This window comes from Oncorhynchus masou, chromosome 13 (genome assembly GCF_036934945.1).
Source record: "Oncorhynchus masou masou isolate Uvic2021 chromosome 13, UVic_Omas_1.1, whole genome shotgun sequence".
Classification (NCBI taxonomy): Eukaryota; Metazoa; Chordata; class Actinopteri; order Salmoniformes; family Salmonidae; genus Oncorhynchus; species Oncorhynchus masou.
Genome location: NC_088224.1, coordinates 31,414,210 through 31,435,217, shown reverse-complemented (window position 1 = coordinate 31,435,217; position 21,008 = coordinate 31,414,210). Strand labels below are relative to the sequence as shown.

The following is a 21,008-nucleotide window of genomic DNA, read 5'->3' as shown; positions in this document are numbered from 1 at the left end:
ACATGCTGGGCTGGCGTTCCCTCCGCCGACAGGAGGGTCCAGGCTGCTCGTCGTCTCGACTGGAGGGACCCGCCGTCTCCCCCTGTTGGTCCTTCTGACCCCCCCTGGTCACACCACAACAAACCACCGTCAGCCAGACACAAACATCTCCAACTGTTACCCAATTATTGTGAATCACCATGAGAAAAACAGTGACTTGTTATCACCGATAGTGGGAAAGAGGAAGAGAAACACCCTTTGTGCGTCTTCTAATTACACGCAGCCTCCAAAACAGCTCTATTTTTCTATTATGTTCTAAATTTTCAGTAGAGGGTCAGGCTTACAGCCCAACAGCCATAGGGGCTGTCAGGAGTATATGGTTAATATACAGCCCTACTAGACATATATACAAGTCCTGTCAAAGGCAGGTGAAATGTGGTCAGCCACAAACCACATTTCAAGTTTGTGCGTGCGTTTTCAAAGACACGGGAGACAGTCAAGGACAGATGTTTGAGGAACGACACAGTGAAACTCTAAATTAATATCAGAAAAAATGACAGATGCTACCCATTAAACTTTCCTTTTTTAATCTAGGACAACGTCGACACGAAGCAGGACGCATCTGTGATGTGTCCCACAGAGTGTAGGGGGAGAACATGTAGGGAAGAAGGGAACGAGGGTGGAGGGAGAGGAAGGGAGGAGGGGTGCAACTTCTGGGCTTTTAAACGCTGTGAAAATTAGAGATTTCCCAGTGGGAGACAGAGCGGTTTGCAGACCAGAGAGAGATCAACTGGGATAGTAGGAAATTACAGATATATTTCCGTAATTTTAAGCCAAGCAGGATACATAACATGTTCTAAATGAGATCGACTCAAAATATTTAGAATATTGCTCTTCGTTGACGAATCTGATTAGTCTATTTTAAGCTAGCTCCTCCTGTCCAGTCACATTGTGGACCTTTGTACAACACAATCACTTCTCCCAATGAGTGGTATCTGCTACTGTATAGAATTTTACAGATGACGGAGAACCCAGAAACATCCTTGGATACGCTACAAGGAGTTCCTAAGGAGTGAGGCTTAGAGACTGTGTTTGGCACAATGTTTAGGCAATCTGAGGACAGCCAAGGTGAGGCTGTGTTTGCGTGTGTGTGTGAGGAGCCACGGTGAGGCTGTGTGTGTGTGTGTGGAGCCAAGTTGAGCCAAGGTGAGGCTGTGTGTGTGGAGCCAAGGTGAGGCTGGGAAAATAATTAGAGCCCGACTGATATCAGCGGCCGATATATTGGCCTTTTACTGATATAACATATCGGCCAATAATTCCAACGATAACCGATATTCAATAAATAGGATGAAAAGAGAATCTCATGCTGATCTGAACACTAGTTCCCATTCTCATGCTGATCTGAACACTAGTGCCCATTCTCATGCTGATCTGAACACTAGTGCCCATTCTCATGCTGATCTGAACACTAGTGCCCATTCTCATGCTGATCTGAACACTAGTGCCCATTTTCATGCAGATCTGAACACTAGTGCCCATTCTCATGCAGATCTGAACACTAGTGCCCATTCTCATGCAGATCTGAACACTAGTGCCCATTCTCATGCTGATCTGAACACTAGTGCCCATTCTCATGCTGATCTGAACACTAGTGCCCATTCTCATGCTGATCTGAACACTAGTGCCCATTCTCATGCTGATCTGAACACTAGTGCCCATTCTCATGCTGATCTGAACACTAGTGCCCATTCACATGCTGTGTCATTATTTTCACAATGTAGGACATCAACATGAAGTTACTGGACAATTGCTCTTTTGGATGGCAGTTTAAGAATTTAGTGTTGAAAAACACTTTTTCAATCCCCGCAGTAAAACAGTATATCGGCAGATATATCAAGACGTTTGTCTCCCGAAAAGTCAGAATCATTATCGGACACACACACAAAAAAAACAACATATCGGTCGGGCTCTACAAACAATATCTGTTGAAGATAGAGTACAGTCCTGGGGTTGGCACGTCTCACTACTGTCCTGTTTGATCTGGTTAGAGGACCTCGTTGAGAACAGGAGTGGAGCTAGCTGAGGATAAACAGCTGAACCAGGCTGGTCCCAATGAGTGGTGATGTAGAGAGGAACATTTTGCCCAGAAACCAAGAAAGTATTGAGCGATTAAGAGGGGAACGCCACATCACCCAGTATGTACTGCAGGCAGCACATCCTCCTGGTGGTCTCTAATTGGGAGCGGAGTTTCTTTGATGATTTCTCTCTAATTTGGGCTTTATGTAACAAAAATTCAACATTGTGCCTCAGTGTGTGTGTGTGTGTGTGTGTGTGTGTGTGTGTGTGTGTGTGTGTGAGAGACCAACTCTGCTCTGCTGCGAAGCTTCATCCTGATGTTATTAACATGACTTTTCTGTCTCAAAGCAGAAAGTTAAGGAGCCCCCGGCAGAGACCGTCCGGTAAACAGACGCCAGCCAATTTAGAGATAAAAACCTATCACAACATTTGGAGCCAGCTCAAAGGAAAACATTTGAATTGAGACCAACACCAAGCCTAGGATGTTAACTCTTTGGTACACACCAATTGAGGTGACAGATGCTTTTGGTGACTCACACAGGAAGGACAGAAGGTTTTCTAAAGTGAGAGCGACTAAATCTTGACGAACTATGGGTAAAGAAGCTACCTACACTACTGAAAACAGAAATACATGCAGACACTGCAAGTAATATACAACCTTGAGGTTGGACTGGGAAATACAAATCTGTTAATAAAACTTGTTGTAGCTGCTTGCTGACTAATGAGCAGTTTCCCATCACATTCATCATAGCCCCAGTATTTTATTTATCCTCCAAAAACAGACTTTTCCAGCATTAACATGCTAATTCATCTTCACCTCTATAGCTGTAGAACATAATGAACAGGCAGAAACTCCAGCAGGAAATCGGCTAATCATTTAATTCCAGGAGAAAAAAAATCCACACAGCATATAGGCTAGTGGGCCTCATGTATACATATATATATTTATATTCATTAGGAGGGTACTGGGTCGGTCGGGGAGCCACCTTGCAGCGTAAACACCTGCTGCTCGGTTCATAGACAGACAGTTGGTACCCGGCCTACTAATAGAAATATGATTAAACAGACCAAACACTGTTCTCTACGTTACAGCTGTAAGCGCTGCCAGAGTTATTGTTTTGAGTGTTACATCTTCTGAACGCTGGCTACGTTCAGACCTCTTCTGTATACAGGGCCCAGGGGTCTAGTACATGTAAGGCGATATACTTAGATTAGAGTCATTTAACACAGGGTTTTCCAAACTGGGTTCTGGGGCCCGCCCTGGGTGCACGTTGTGATTGTTGCCCTTGCACTACACAGCTGATTCAAATGATCGAAGCTTGATGATGAGTTGGTTGAATTAGCTGAATTAGCTGTGTAGTGCTAGGGCAACAACCAAAACGTGCACCCACGGGGGTTCCTAGGACAGAGTTTGGGAAACGCTGAATTAGGGTTAAGTGCTTCGCTCAAGGGCATAGGCAGATTTTTCACCTATTCGGCTCGGAGATTCAAACCAGCGACCTTTCGGCCCAACGCTGCAACGCCTCCGTATAGCAGCCATCCGAGCAAAGAGAAGAACAGGACAGAGACAAGCTACGTTCCAGAATGTTCTAACTGGTACGAGACCTGGTGTCCTTGCTCATCTAGCTATGAGGGGGGCAAGAGGACTTACTAGGTACTTAGAAGCACTGAAAAGCCAAACATCAATCCCAGATATCAATACATCTGATGGACACCCACAGAAGAGGACCGGTCTGAACACGCATGTCATCCATCATCATCCAAAAGTACGCGCCACACACAGTTGTGAACACAGTTGAATTGCCAGGTCAGTACCTGAGCGAGGTCTGGTCGCCATGGGCAGCAGACATGGAGGCCTGGAGGTAAGATGGTGGTCTGGAGGCCTGAGTCCCACGGCGAATCAGCTTCCCCGTGACTGGGTCATACGTCCGCACCTCAGGGGCAGCTGGAGGGTGGTGGTGGAGGGGGGCGGGGGGGAACCGGGGGTTCTGGAAGGACCCTTGGAGGTCAGGGAACGTAACTGGGCTGTTGCTCCTAAAGACAGGAGCACCATCAGATAACTGTGAGAGTGTGTGTACTGTTGTGACTTTGTGTGTGTGTGTGTGTGTGTGTGTACCGTTGGGTCTTGGTGTAGTCCTCCTTCAGTGGATACAGTGATTCCTCCACCCTCTCCCAGCGCTCCAGACATCCCCACAGCCAGTCAGGATTCACCACATGGAGATGTTTACAGCCTTGGGCCTGACGCACCTTCTCTGTACCTGAGAGAGAAGAGGAAAGGGTCAATCAAGAAGAGAAAACAGAATACATTCTGTTGCTAGTTAACAAAATTAAAAGTAGAACTGACAGCGTTTTAGCAACATGAAATATTATTCAAATCTGTTCATATACACCGCCAAGAAGAATACATTTTCTGACATGAGATCACTTCGATATGGTCATTTTCACGCCTAGTAAGACATGTGAGAAATCTATAGTAATATAGGTTGGGAACTCGGGCATGTGTTTGGCCAATTAATAGACAATGCAACAAATAAAACCTCATAAAAACAAGTGTTTTTTCCAGGATCGAGTCAACGCAGACTGGTGCGCCATATCAAAAGAGATACAGTAGGCTTATATTCTAATAAAGCATTTGCCACATGGACCCGGCATGATTAACTTGTGTTTATAAGCAGCAGCAACAGCGCGACGTTAGATCATTACAACGTATTCGCTAAGAGCCACAAAATACACCTGAATGGATTTCTGAAAATATGTAAATACCACGGGAGTCCTCTTACATTTGGGAACGTCCTATTAATATAACCGTGAAAAGGGTAGGATCTCTCTCCCTCAGTTGCCTATGCGCATCAACAAGATCAACAACTAATGCTAGCCAGAGCAAGATGAGCTAAAATCTAAACGAGTTAAACCCTCTAAAACCTTTTCAGCTAGTTGGCCGTCAGAATTGCACTGATAAACAATGGGGAATAGTAGCCTGCTCATTCTTACAACTGAAATGGGAACTTGCCTATCCGCCCATTTGATCGATGCCAAATACATTTGATTGACAACTAAGAGACAGTTCAAGTTTAACGGAGCTAGTTTGCTTGCGAAGCGATTCACATATCTGGCTAGCTAGCCAAATGACATCTGCATCTCTATTTATGGCCAAAGATAGGCTCCGTGCAATTATTTCATATCTGCAAAGTAGTTCAAATGCGGCCAGTTCCACTTTAACAACCAAGCTGCATAAACAGAGAAGCAAACTGAAGAGAGAAATATACAACTACTCTTGGATGCAAATGGAAGTGGATTTTATTGTTAAAACCAACACTTTCAATGGGCCTCCCGAGTGGCGCAGTGGTCTAAGGCAGTGCTAGCTGTGCCACTAGAGATTCTGGGTTAGGGTACAGGCTCTGTCGCAGCCAGCCGTGATTGGGAGACCCGGGGAGTGGTGCACAATTGGCCCAGCGCTGTCCGGGTTAGGCCGGGCAGGGATGTCCTTGTCCCATCTCGCTCTTGCGACTCCTGTGGCGGGCAGTGCACGCCGACACGGTAGCCAGGTGTACGGTGCTTCCTCTGACACATTGGTGCAGCTGGCTTCCGGATTAAGTGGGCATTGTGTCAAGAAGCAGTGCGGCTTGGCTTGGTTGGTTGTGTTTCAGAGGACGCACGGCTCCTGACCTTCGACCTCTCCCAAGTGCGTATGGGAGTTGCAGCGACAGGACAAGACTAACTACCAATTGGATACCACGAAATTGGGGGGGAAACTAAAACTAAAAATAAAACACTTTAGGGGGAGCCTCAATCAAGCATACATTCAAAGCCAATTGACAATTGTCCTGAATCATTTCATTTATCTATTAGGTTCCAGTGACAATCAGTTATTTTAATGGCATTGTCAGTTCAGAGAGCAGCAATTTCCACTTGATGTCTGACCCAAAGATAAGAGACCTGCATCTCAGAGCAGCACCGTACCCAATCAGCACAAGGTTCGCCCATCTCACAGTGGCAAATACTGACTCTGCTCTGCACATCGATAGCCTATCATTCTTTGCCATATTTTCTCCCCAAGTTGATTAGGTGTGTCTGAAATTGATACTAGCGTGTTCAGTTCCGACTGTGTCGCTAACTAGAAGCCAATAATCCAGAACAACAAGAGGTCAGCCTTGAGATTGCATAGCAACAGCGGCCAGACAGACAAATCCTGAATATGATCTGACTGCCAATGCTGAGATTTGAGATGGCTGAACAAAATTAATTATACAAGGTAGCTAAAACATTAGCCCATGGGCCAGACCCCACAATTTGGGCTGTCGAGTTCAATTGGGGTGACGATTTCCTTGAAGGCCTTTGTCCCTAGAGTTGGAAAATGTGCGAGAGAAAGCTGCCATTTCTGCACTGCTATGTTATCACTCTTTCATCCCATTGGGATTTTACCAGTATTCAACACATTATTGCTCACGTATATCCTTTAATCATATCAATGGAAAGCTTAGATTTACAGTATACATCAGACAACTACAGAATATTGAGGTCAACATCACTTTGATAATTTGACATAACAGAATTACCTGTGTAAATTGCTTTAAAAAGGAAACCCTGAAACATTTTAAACTTTGTTCGACAAGTGAAACAAGGCTACTCGGGAACATTCGATGTCGTCTTGGTAAGCAACCCCATTTGGCCTTGTTTTTTAGGTTATTATCCTGCTGAAAGGTATTCATCTCCCAGCGTCTATTGGAAAGCAGATTAAACAAGGGTTTCCTCTCAAATTTGCCCCAAACATAACACTTTGCCTTGATTTCTTTGCAGAATTATTGCAAACAATATGCATGTTTTAGATTTTTTTTTCTGTACAGGCTTCCTTTTCTTCACTTTGTCATTTAGATTAGTATTGTGGAGTAACTACAAGTTGATCCATCCTCAGTTCTCATATCACAACCATTAAACCCTAATTGTTTTAAAATCACCATTGGCTTCATGGTGAAATCCCTGAGCGGTTTCCTTCCTCTCCAGCAACTGAGTTAGGAAGGACACCTGTCTCTTTGTAGTGACTGGGTGTATTGATACACCATCCAAAGCCTAATTAATAATGTCACCATGCTCAATGGGAAAATCAGCATCTACCAAAAGCTTCCCTTTTTTGCGAGGCATTGAAAAATCTCCCTGTTTTGTGGTTGAGTCTGTTCAGGAGATGAATTACTCGATTGAGGAGCCTTACAGATAATTGTATGTATGTATGTATGTATGTGTGAGATACAGAGATGGGTTAGTTATTTAAAAATCATGTTAATCACTATTGAACACGGAATGAGTCCATGCAACTTATTATGCAATTTGTTAGGCACACCTTCACTCCTGAACTTTAAGCTTGCCATAACAAAAGACTCAAGACATTTCAGCTTTTAATTTTTAAAAGATAATTCCACTTTGACATTGTGGTATTGTGTGGAGATCAGTGACAAAAATCATATACATTTTAAATTCAGGCTCAAACACAAAATGTAGAAGAAGTAAAGGGGTGTGAATACTTTCGGAAGGCCCTGTACGTGAGCAAAAACATGTTGTATTCTGACATTGTCACATGGGAAAATCCATACGGGAAAAATGCATGGGACGGAGGAATGACAGAGCAAACACAGAACTGCCATTGCTGCACAACTATTATACATTATCCAACTCTAGGGACATCGACCTTCAAGAAAATCACTATGCGACATTGTCACCCAGAGTGAGCCCAACCCCTATATAAATCCCAGTACAATGAATGAAAGACTGTCTCATGCATTTGTACCGACAGCCCACACAATGACTGTCACTCAGGCCATTGTACAGACAGCCCACACAGTGGCAGCTTCTTAACATTTCCTCTTCACATGAAGTGGGACCTTGTATGCTGTGGTTCCCTATGTGCTCCCTCTCCCCCCTCCTCTCTGCGGTTGAATTTGTCCGGCTCTGGCGTGCAGAGCTCGTTGAGCCCCCACGGACCGTTGATTGCAAAGTGCAGCCGACGGCAATGCTGCCTGCCACTTCCTGTGCTTGATGATGTCTGAGGGCACGTTGGATTGGATGAGGCTATTACTCCTTTAGAGACATGACGTCCGACATTGACTTCATTGACGCTAATTCGAAAGACCAGAGGGAAAGAATCATCTGTTTGGCCCAGACAGACTATTCTTCCCTGCTCCTCTTTCAGAGTTACACCATTGAAGTCAGTGGGTTTCAGAGAACAGGAAGGTACTTGTGACATTTGTAGAGTCAGGAGGTGAGGTGGCTCTATAAAGCCAGTGTCTCTCAGACTTGCAGAGAAAGGTTGTTCACGTGTCTCTGTAATGGCTGAAGAGGTGCCTACCCAAACAATTTGAACTTCTACTTTTAAAAATCCAACTCTAAAAACAAATCTCTCACCGTTGCTGCCTGCTATGGACCACCCTCTGCCCCCAGCTGTGCTCTGGACACCATATGTGAACTGATTGCCCCTCATCTATCTTCAGAGTGCGTGTTGCTAGGTGACCTAAACTGGAACATGCTTAACACCCCAGCCATCCTACAATCTAAGCTTGATGCCCTCAATCTCACACGAATTATCAATGAACCTACCAGGCACCACCCAAAAGCCATAAACACGGGCACCCTCATAGATATCATCCTAACCAACTTGCCCTCTAAATACACCTCTGCTGTTTTCAACCAAGATCTCAGCGATCACTGCCTCATTGTCTGCATCCGTAATGGGTCAGCGGTCAAGCAAACACCCCTCATCACTGTCAAACGCTTCCTGAAACACTTCAGCGAGCAGGCCTTTCTAAATCAACCTGGCCTGGGTATCCTGGAAGGATATTGACCTCATCCCGTCAGTAGAGGATGCCTGGTTATTTTTTTTAAAATGCCTTCCTCACCATCTTAAATAAACATGCCTCATTCAAGAAATTTAGAACCAGGAACAGATATAGCCCTTGGTTCTCTCCAGACCTGACTGCCCATAACCAACACAAAAACATCCTATGGCGTACTGCATTAGAATCGAACAGCCCCCGTGATATGCAACTTTTCAGGTAAGTTAGAAACCAATATACACAGGCAGTTAGAAAAAACAAACTCAAAAACGTTCTGGGACACTGTAAAGTTAATGGAGAATAAGAACACCTTCTCCCAGCTGCCCACTGCACTGAGGATAGGAAACTCTGTCACCACCGATAAATCCACTATAATTGAGAATTTCAATAAGCATTTTTCTACGGCTGGCCATGGTTTCCACCTGGCTACCCCTACCCCGGTTGACAGCACTGTACCCCCCACAGCAACTCACCCAAGCCTTCCCCATTTCTCCTTCTCCCAAATCCAGTCAGCTGATGTTCTGAAAGAGCTGCAAAATCTGTTGTCCTCTGGCAGTCTCTATGGGGGTGCCACAGGGTTAAATTCTTGGGCCGACTCTCTTCTCTGTATATATCAATGATGTTACTCTTGCTGCTGGTGAGTCTGATCCACCTCTACGAAGACGACACCATTCTGTATACTTCTGGCCCTTCTTTGGAGCTTCAATGCCATACAACTCTCCTTCCGTGGCCTCCAACCGCTCTTAAATACAAGTAAAACTAAATGCATGCTCTTCAACCGATCACTGCCTGCACCTGCCCGCCTGACCAGCATCACTACTCTGGACGGTTCTGACTTAGAATATGTGGACAACTACAAATACCTAGGTGTCTGGTTAGACTGTAAACTCTCCTTCCAGACTCACATCAAAACATCTCCAATCCAAAGTTAAATCTAGAATTGGCTTCCTATTTTGCAACAAAGCATCCTTCACTCATGCTGCCAAACATACCCTTGTAAAACTGACCATCCTACCGTTCCTCAACTTCGGCGATGTCATTTACAAAATAGCCTCCAATACACTACTCAATACATTGGATGCAGTCTATCACAGTGCCATCCGTTTTGTCACCAAAGCCCCATACACTACCCACCACTGCGACCTGTACGCTCTCGTTGGCTGGCCCTCGCTTCATACTCGTCGCCAAACCCACTGGCTCCAGGTCATCTACAAGACCCTGCTAGGTAAAGTCCCTCCTTAGCTCACTGGTCACCATAGCAGCACCCACCTGTAGCACGTGCTCCAGCAGGTATATCTCTCTGGTCACCCCCAAAACCAATTCTTCCTTTGGCCGCCTCTCCTTCCAGTTCTCTGCTGCCAATGACTGGAATGAACAACAAAAATCTCTGAAACTGGAAACACTTATCTCCCTCACGAGCTTTAAGCACCAGCCGTCAGAGCAGCTCACAGATTATCCTTGAACAATCTAAAAACAAAGTTGTACTCATTGTCCAGGCCTGTTTGTCTTGTTAATGGCATCTTCACGCCTTTATAATTGAAGAGAGACCACTGGTAATGGTCTTCTATCTTTAGAAGGCTGGGCCATGTTGGCGATACGAACCAAACCTAATTTCAGTCAGGGGGAACTCCGATAGTACCACTTGATTGAACGCCAACAAAGTGCTTAGCGAGACCAAATTGAAACCAAGGCCGTAGTGACAGGATTTTAATGGAACAACAAGCTAGTGATATGTCTTATATATGTATGTGTTCATCAAATCAGTAACACCTGGTAATTGTACAGCTTACTTGGTCACAGTGGTCTTCAAGGTGTAAGCCATAACTAGCCACGTACAGATTCGATAGGCCAAGACACTCCGGCTAATGCTACGTTACACGAGAATGCATTCTGCAATCCAAATGACAGTTTAATATCTCCAAGACGCTAGTATGATAGCATCCATGCCCATTAGGGACCAGAATATACTAATGCTAAAACTGAGAAAAGCAATAAAAGAAACAGCTTAGGCTATTCTCTGTTCGGAATTCGTTAAGGGACTGATTCAATTCAGGACAGAATATGTGCTGTAGGTTACAGGGCTTGCTGGGTTCAACACTTAAAGGAAAACTCCACTCCAAAACGATATTTTGGTATTTGTTTCATGAGAAACAAAATACCAAAACATGTGAAACATTTTGGGGCGATATCAACAATTGACTAATGAAACAAATGCCAAAAGATAGTTTTGGGTGAAACTTTTCTTTAAGTGGGCCTAATATTCATTATGGTTTAGCTCGCTAGAGAGACTTCATAATCTAAATGTACAGTGATGGTGTCTTCTAGACTGTGTAATAAACTAATAGGGATGAACAGAGAAAATACTGTATGGCTGTATAATGATAGGGATGAACAGAGAACCATAGCATCAATTCACTATCCCATTACACCTTTCTCTCTGCTAGATGTTGAGGCTGAATGTGTAGATCAGATGAGGTTACTGGAAAAATTAAAAGTGACATTATCTTTTCCCCCCCTATTCTAGCTTGTTTCTTCCTGACATGGCCTTAGTCCCAAATCGGCCCTTGGGGCTCTGGTCAAAAGTAGTGTACTATAAAGGGAATAGGGGGGCATTAAGGACGCATCCATAGCATTCATCAACACAGCCTTGCCTTCTCCATTTGAAACATGTATAGTATATGGACACCCTTTCAAATTAGTGGATTCGGCTATTTCAGCCAAACCCGTTGCTGACAGGTGTATAAAATAGAGCGCACAACCATTCACAGCAGAATGGCCTTACTGAAGAGCTCAGTGACTTTTAATGTGGCACAGTCATAGGATGCCACCTTCCCAACAAGTCTGTTTGTCAAATTTCTGCCCTGCTAGAGCTGCCCCGTTCAGCTGTTAGTGCTGTTATTGTGAAGTGGAAGTGCCTAGGAGCAACAGCGGCTCAGCCGTGAAGCGGTAGGCCACACAAGCTCACAGAACCCTAAGATCACCATGCGCAATGCCAAGTGTCAGCTGAAGTGGTATAAAGCTTGCCGCCATTGGACTCTGGAGCAGTGGAAACTGGTTCTCTGGAGTGATGAATCATACTTGACCATCTGGCAGTCCGACAAACAAATCTGGGTTTGGCGGATGTCAGGAGAACACTAGCTGCCCCAATGCATAATGCCAACCATAACGTTTGATGGAGAAGGAATAATGGTCTGGGGCTGTTTTCCAAAGTTCAGGCTCCTTAGTTCCAGTGAAGGGAAATCTTAACGCTACAGTATACAATGACATTCTAGTCGATTCTGTGCTTCCTGTGGCAAGAGTTGGGGAAGGCTTTCCTGTTTCAGCATAGCAATGCCCATGTGCGCAACGAGAGGTCCATACAGAAATGGATTGTCGAGATCGGTGTGGAAGAACTTGACTGACTTGCACAGTGCCCTGACCTCAACTCAATTGAACACCTTTGGGATGAATTGGAACACAGACCGCGAGCCAGGCCTAAACTGCTCAACATCAATCTGACCTCACTAATACTCTTGTGGCTGAATGTTCAATGCAGCAATGTTCCAACAGCTAGTGGAAAGCCTTACCAGAAGAGTGGAGGCTGTAACAGCAGCAAACGGGGGACCAACTGCATATTAATGATTTTGAAATGAACAGATGTCCACATACTTTTGGCCATGCAGTGTGGTTTCCAACCATAATTGTTCCCCAACAATGACTGTGGATCTGTCTCAATGCGTTAGTCACCTGCAATACCTCAGACAGTACTGGTACTATTTTGTCAACACTTGGGTGAATGATGAGTCTTGACATAAAGATCTGGCATTTGCAAAATGACATGGATTGGCCCAAAGTGGGAGCGAAAGTAATTAACTGAAAATGTGTTATTGCGTGTGACTATCTCAACTGTCCTTTTTCTTGGATGCCGACATCTTTGCAGTTGCCTTGTTAAATGTGATTTGACTCAGTGAGCAACAACCATTATAATGTCCTCTCCTTCTTGAGGTTTCCTAACAAAGACAAACACACTTGCAATGAGCAGCTTTTTCCTTCGCAAATTATTATATACTTAGCGAAGGAAAATCACTTGACTTTTGAGTGAAACAATGTTACTGTCGGCTGTTTGTTTGTTTTGCTCCTCTTGTTTGTTTGGCCTCGGAACCCAACGAAGCAGACAAGAGACCTAACTCCCTGGCAGAGAGTACACAGGTCCTCTCTCGCAGTAGTCCACTCCATCTGATAATGATGGTGATTGTGAACAAGCCAACTGCTTTATTCTGCCAAACGAGCAATAAACAGACACCTTAAATGACCTTGGACCAGTGAACCAGGGGACAGGGGATGGTTGATGTGATTATGGACCAGGGGGACAGGCTCTTGTGTTTTTTTTTATTTTAATTTGACCTTTATTTTACTAGGCAAGTCAGTTAAGAACAAATTCTTATTTTCAATGACGGCCTAGGAACAGTGGGTTAACTGCCTGTTCAGGGGCAGAACGACAGATTTGTACCTTGTCAGCTCGGGGGTTTGAACTTGCAACCTTCCGGTTACTAGTCCAACGCTCTAACCACTAGGCATAATCATGGACATAATGAGTTGGACATGGCTGGCCCTGTAGTGCTGCTCTGATCTGACCTGCTGCATCAACAGGCTATGGGGAAGATCCAGAAGATCCCTGACCTTCTCCTACAATGGCCTTTGAGTAGGAGGCGAGGAGTATGTAATTGATATTCTTCCTGTGTTGACGGTAACCTGACCTCTGACACGACAGTCAATATGTTTCAAACTAATTATTTTAGCCATCTGCGTTGTTCCACCTATGGTTTTACCACACAGACTTCAATTAACATATATATATTATATTATATATATATAAACAGTACGGCTGGGAATTGCCAGGGACCTCATGATACAATATTATCACGATACTTTGGAGCAAATATGATATAAAATGTATGTATGTATTGCGAATCTATATGTATTGTGATTTGGTACTGTGATTGCGATTCGCATTAATTTCCAAAAGTTCCAACTAGAGGTCGACCGATTAATCGGCATGGCCGATTTGAAGTTTTCATAACAATCGGTAATCGGCATTTTTGGACACTGATTATGGCCGATTACATTGCACTCCACGAGGAGACTGCGTGGCAGGCTGACCACCTATTACACGAGTGAAGAAAGTAGCCAAGGTGAGTTGCTAGCTAGCATTAAACTTATCTTATAAAAAAAATAAATAAATCACAGCCTACTTCGCCAAACGGGTGATGATTTAACAAGCGCATTTGCGAAAAAAAGCACTGTCGTTGAACCAATGAACCTAAACAAAAAACATCAAATGCCTTTCTTAAAATCAATACGCAAGTATATATTTTTAAACCTGCATATTTAGTTAAAATAAATTCATGTTAGCAGGCAATATTAACTAGGGAAATTGTGTCACTTCTCTTGTGTTCATGCAAGCAGAGTCAGGGTATATACAGCAGTTTGGACACTTGGCTTGTTGCAAACTGTGTGAAGACCATTTGTTCCTAACAAAGACCATAATTAATTTGCCAGAATTTCACATAATTATGACATAACATTGACAGTTGTGCAATGTAATGTAAATGTAAATGTATGCAATGTAACAGCAATATTTAGAGACTTATGGATGTCACCCGTTCAATAAAATACGGAATGGTTCCGTATTTCACTGACAGAATAAAATGTTTTGTTTTCGAAATTATAGTTTCCGGATTTGACCATATTAATGACCTAAGGCTTGTACTTCTGTATGTTTATTATATTATAATTAAGTCTATGATTTGATATTTGATAGAGCAGTCTGACTGAGCAATGGTAGGCAGCAGCAGGCTCGTAAGCATTCATTCAAACAGCACTTTCCTGTGTTTGCCAGCAGCTCTTCGCAATGCTTGGACGCACAGCGCTGTTAAACTCCTGAAATTAGGCTGGCAATACTATAGTGCCTATAAGAACATCCACTAGTCAAAGGTTAATGAAATACAAATGAAAGAGAAATAGTCCTATAATAACTAACTACAACCTAAAACTTCTTAACTGGGAATTTTGAAGACTCATGTTAAAAGGAACGACCAGCTTTCATATGTTCTCATGTTCAGAGCAAGGAACTTAAACGTAAAAAAAAGCTAACATGGCACATATTGCACTTTAACTTTTCTCCATCACTTTGTTTTTTCATTATTTAAACCAAATTGAACATGTCGTTTCATTATTTGAGACTAAATTGATTTTTATTTACTATTTAAGTTAGAATAAGTGTTAATGACAATTACAACAATACTGAATTATTACAAATATATATCTATCTATCTATCTATATCTATATATATCTATATCTATATATCTATATATATATATATTTTTTTTAATATATATATATATATATATATTTTTAAATTTATTTATTTTAAATCGGACGATTAATAGGTCTCGGCTTTTTTTTGTCCTCCAATAGTCTGTATCGGCGTTCAAAAATCATAATCGGTCGACCTCTCGGTCCAACCAGTCAAACTCCCTTGTTTTTGAGACAGGGGTGTCACGGAATCTGTACGTTGTATTCATTAAGTATGTTGTAGCAATTTTTTTACATATTCATTATGATGCATTGCAATATTGTTTTTTGATCAACAAAAAAGTAAAAAGTGAAAATAACAGTGGTCATTTGCATGACAATTAATCATTACCCAAAATACCATAACCGCCAAAGACATAATCAGCAGAGCAGAAAGAACCAAGACGCTGACCCGGTCTAGTCTCACCTGACCCTACCACAACATTACGTATGTATCCATACCTTCTGTTTGCACTAGACATCCCTGAGGAATAGTCACTGAACAATATCTGAGTTAGTCACGTGAACTGGTATGCAATAATATATCAAATAATTACACAAAGGCCAAACATTTAATGGATGCAACGTTAAAGGAATAAATTATATTAAATAAAAGTCCAGTACTGGGCTCCCAAGTGGAGCAGCGGTTTAAGGCGCGGCATCTTAGTGCAAGAGGCGTCAATACAGTCCCTGGTTTGAATCCAGGATGTATCACTGGCCACGATTGGGAGTCCCATAGGGCTGCGCACAATTGGCCCAGCGTCGTCCAGGTTTGGCCGTGGTAGGCTTTCACTGTAAATAAGATTTTGTTTTTTATTTCACCTTAATTTAACCAGGTTGGCCAGTTGAGAACAAGTTATAACTTACAACTGCAACCTGGCCAAGATAAAGCAAAGCAGTGCGACAAAAACAACAGAGTTACACATGGGATAAACAGTCAATAACACCATAGAAAATCTGTATACAGTGTGCGCAAATTAAGTAAGAAGGCAAGGCAATAAATAGGCCATAGTGGCTAAGTAATTACAATGTATCAATTAACACTGGAGTGATAGATTTGCAGATGAGGATGGGCAAGTAGAAATACTGGTGTGCAAAAGAGCAGAAAAAACTAAAACAAATATGGGGATGAGGTAGGTAGTTGGTTGGATTAATAATAGATAATTACAGATGGGCTGTGGACAGCTGCAGCGATCGGTAAGTTGCCCTGACAGCAGATGCTTGAAGTTAGTGGGGGAGATAGAAGTCTCCAACTTCAGTGATTTTTGCAATTTGTTCCAGTCATTGGCAGCAGAGAACTGGAAGGAAAGGCAGCCAAAGAAGGTGTTGGCTTTGAGGATGACCAGCGAAATATACCTGCTGGTGTGCGTGCTACGGGTGGGTGTTGCTATGGTGACCAGTGAGCTGAGATAAGGCGGAGCTTTACCTAGCAAAGACTTAGATGACCTGGAGCTAGTGGGTTTGGCAACGAATATGTAGCGAGGACCAGCCAACGAGAGCATACAGGTTGCAATGGTGGGTAGTATATGGGGCTTTGGTGACAAAACGGATGGCACTGTGATCCAATTTGCTGAGTAGAGTGTTGGAGGCTATTTTGTAAATTACATTGCCCAAGTCAAGGATCAGCAGGATAGTCAGTTTTACGAGGGTATGTTTGGCAGCATGAGTGAAGGAGGACTGCGGTTGCTTTCCAATCTTTAGGAATCTCAGACGATACGAAAGAGGTTGGAACAGACTAATAATAAGGGTTGCAACAATGTCGGCGGATAATTTTAGGAAGAGAAGGTCCCAATTGCCTAACCCAGCTGTTTTGTAGGGATCCAGATCAGCTCTTTCAGGACATCAGCTGCCTGGATTTGGGTGAATGAGAACCTGGGGGGGGGCGGCTTGGGCCAGTTGCTTCGGGGTCCAGAGCTGTTGGCTGGGGTTGGGGTGGCCAGTCGTAGAGAAATGCTTATTGAAATTCTCGATTATCGTGGATTTATCGGTGGTGACCGTGTGACTTTTTGGAATTAGTGCTGCAGGATGCCAATTTCTGTTTGAAAAAGCTAGCCTGCGCTTTCCTAACTGACTGTGTATATTGATCCCTGAAAAGTTGCATATCGCAGGAACTATTTGAAGCTAGTGCAGTGCGCCACAGGATGTTTTTGTGCTGGTCAAGGGCAGTCAGGTCTGGAGTGACCCAAGGGCTATATCTGTTCTTAGTTCAAAATGTTTTGGGAAAAGGGCATGCTTATTTAAGATGGTGAGGAAGACAAATTTTGAAGAACAACAAGACATCCTCTACTGACGGGATGAGGTCAATATCCTTCCAGGATACCCGGGCCAGGTCGATTAGAAAGGCCTGCTCGCAGAAATGTTTTAGGGAGCGTTTGACAGTGATGAAGGGTGGTCGTTTGACCGCGGACCCATAATGGATGCAGGCAATGAGATCCTGGCTGAAAACAGCAGAGGTGCATTTAGAGGGCAAATTGGTCAGGATGATATCTATGAGGGTGCCCATGTTTACGGATTTTGGGTTGTACCTGGTAGGTTCCTTGATAATTTGTATGAGATTGAGGGCATCTAGCTTAGATTGTAGGACGGCCGGGGTGTTAAGCATACCAGTTTAGGTCACCTAACAGTACGAACTCATAATAGATGGGGGGCAATCAATTCACATATGGTGTCCAGGGCACAGCTGGGAGCTGAGGGGGGTCTATAACAAATGGCAACAGTGAGAGACTTATTTTTGGAGAGATGTATTCTTAAAAGTAGTAGCTCTTACCGTTTGGGCACAGACCTGGATAGTAGGACAGAACTCTGCAGGCTCTCTCTACAGTAGATTGCAACTCCGCCACCCTTTAGCAGCTCTATCTTGACAGAAACTGTTGCAATTGGGGCTGGAAATTTCAGAATTTTTGGTGGCCTTCCTAAGTCAGGATTCAGACACAGCTAGGACATCAGGGTTGGCGGAGTGTGCTAAAGCAGTGAGTAAAACAAACGTAGGGAGGAGGCTTCTAATGTTAACATGCATGAACCCAAGGCTTTTCCGGTTACAGAAGTCAACAAATGAAAGAGCCTGGGGACACACAAGGCCTGGGTTAACCTCTACATCACCAGAGGAACAGAAGAGGAGTAGGATAAGGGTGCGGCTAAAGGCTATAAGAACTGGTCGTCTAGTGTGTTTGGAACAGAGTAAAAGGAGCTGACTTCTGGCTGTGGTAGGATAGACTGGTCATCTAGTGCATTTGGAACAGAGTAAAAAGAGCAGACTTCTGGCTGTGGTAGGATAGACTGGTCATCTAGTGCATTTGGAACAGAGTAAAAAGACTTCTGGGCGTGTGTTGGTAAAATTATGATTAAATAACTGAACAAATCATTTTAAAAAATGTAACTGTAACTAAGTAAACTTAGTTACAAATAAAATAATATGGTTTTGTACTCTGTTTTATTATATCTGATTAACAATATGAGTTCATATGATGGGATTGTGTGACACGGACAAGGAGTAATTAAAGTAAATGAACACCATTCCAACTAGGAAGAAACGAATGGGTTGGGGACTGTGTAAACACATAAGGTCGTTAACCTATGGTTGAACCTACAGAAACTTAGCTCTGGGGTTTTTAGATAAGAGAGTGAGTGCATTCCTAGGTTCTGTTAATTAGAACTGTCAGCTCAGTGGTGATCGATAATGTTGAGGGGTCAAACGTTACCTGGGAGTGTGTTAGTAAGTTAGAATTAACTTTTCACCTCACTTTGTCCCGGTCGAGAGGAGGGGATTCTGTTAAAGCAATGAAATGACGTCATGATCTGTATATAAACTGCTGCTCGTGGTTAAGTGGGAGCACGCTCCGATAATACATTCTGTTACCTATTATTAGAAAGACTGGTCTCCATCTATTTTATGCAAACAAGAATCTTACAAATTCTCATAAAATAGATTACGGGTTTTCAATTCATGAAAGCACATTGGCATAGTTAAATTACACTAACAGCGTGGTAGGATAGAATCAGGGCATAATGCCCAGAGAAGAGCATGGTAGGGTGCGAGTAAAGTGGAAGTAAACCTCGGCATTGAGTGACGATAAGAGAGGCTGCATCTCTGGAAGCACCAGTTAAGCTAGGTGCGGTCTCCGAATGTGTGGGGGGGGGGCAAGGGAGGTAACCGAGGCATGTAGAGCAGGACTAGGAGCTCCGCGGTAAAACAAAACAATGAGAGCTACCCTAAACAACATTATACAAGGCATAATAACATTAGAGGGAGGCATAAAGCAATCACAAGTGATGATTGGGAGGGCTAGACAAGAACCGGTAAATAGCGAAGACAACAACAACGGGTAAATGGCGATGAATGGGCAGAGAGGGTCAGTTAGCTACACACAGGGCCAGAGTTCGAGGCTGGGGCCGACAGATAAACAAAATTAAGTGCCGTGTTAATGAACAGTAGGCATCAGCTGTGTAGCCGAGTGATCATAGGGTCCAATAAGCAGCAATGGATGAAACAGGGAGCCGCTCCGCAGTCGTCACTACGCTAGGCAGAGCGGGAGACACAGCGCTCAGAGTTAGCGGGCCGGGGAAAGTAGCTGGGTCCTCACCGAAATCAACAACAGAGGCCGGTTGAGAGCACATCGGCCGAAATACGTCAGCAGACCAGTCGTGATGGATCAGTGGGGCTCCGTGTCGACAAAGGGTCCAGGCCAATTGGCAAGAGAGGTATTGTAGTTGGTGTACTTTGTTTGCTAGCTGGGGGAATGGGCCTAGCTCGAGGCTAACTGGTGCTTGCTTCTGGACAAGGGCGTTGGCCACGATAGCCATTCGGTAGCAGCTAGCTAGCTGCGGTGAGCCGGTGTCATGGTCCAGGGTTTGCGGCAGAAATCCGGTGATGTAGTGGGGGGGGGAAAAGCAGTCCAATATGCTCAGGGCTGATATCGCGCTGTGCAGACGGGCAGATATTATCCGGGCTAAAGCGGCTGGTGACTGTGCTAAAAGGTAAAGACTGCTAACAGTGGCTAACAATGACTAAATAGCTAGTAGCTAATTAGCCTGATGGAGGTTCCAGTTATAAGGTCTAAAAAAATAGCAGATCCGTACCACGTTGGGTGAGGCGGGTTGCGGGAAGGTATATTTAAGAAAAAAAATGGAAAAAGAGAGTTTGAAATGTATATAGAAAGGTGATAAATGCTGATTTTTTTTAACACGTGACAAAAACAGCTCAATTAGGCTATATCATGCTGGATATAAAAAAAAGCATATTTCTACAATTAGGCCAAGGCTATGACACAGAAGAACAGTTTACCAATTACATTAAAGATGCGCTTCTGTAAAGAGGATAAGCCCTGTTTGGAAATGAGCAGCTGTAATAACTGGACTCCAGAAACAGATAACTGTAGAATCGAGATACTTCAGAGATGTTCTGCGCTTCCCCAAACAGAGTTGTTACTCTATTATTAATTAAATGAATTTAAGAAATCTGATTAAAATTCAATGAACCAAAGTTCAGAGTAAGGTTTTGTTATTCTAATTAAATAATATCCAAGGCCATGGATTAATGATGGAATTCTGTTCAAATAAATCATAATAAAGTTTGATCAGGCTGCAACTCAACAAGCAGAGTATTGACTTGAATAAATTCATACACTTTCCTCTATTAGTTCAGGTCACTGATCTGATTTCCTCTCATTATGTCAAACAGATGAAGATGTAACTGAACTTGATGTTTCTTTGTAGGCAAGAGTTCAGCAGAGGACAAACCATGAATACCTGTACCAGCCTCTATTCACATAGGATACAAAAAAGATTACCCCGAATCTGAG

The 21,008-nt window shown here is 43.4% G+C and overlaps 1 protein-coding gene across 4 annotated transcripts in view; it reads right to left on the bottom strand.

Moving 5' to 3' along the window:
• Positions 1-21,008, bottom strand: part of LOC135552081 (RNA polymerase II subunit A C-terminal domain phosphatase-like) — a 124,345-nt gene that overhangs the window by 83,182 nt on the left and 20,155 nt on the right. For all 4 annotated transcript variants that reach the window (XM_064983470.1, XM_064983472.1, XM_064983473.1 and 1 more), the window contains 3 exons: positions 4,172-4,313; positions 3,871-4,089; positions 1-104 (listed from right to left, as the gene is read on the bottom strand). The exon at positions 1-104 is cut by the window's left edge and continues 59 nt beyond it. In XM_064983470.1, coding sequence (XP_064839542.1) covers positions 1-104; positions 3,871-4,089; positions 4,172-4,313 — 465 coding nt within the window. The remainder of the gene's footprint in view (positions 105-3,870; positions 4,090-4,171; positions 4,314-21,008) is intronic.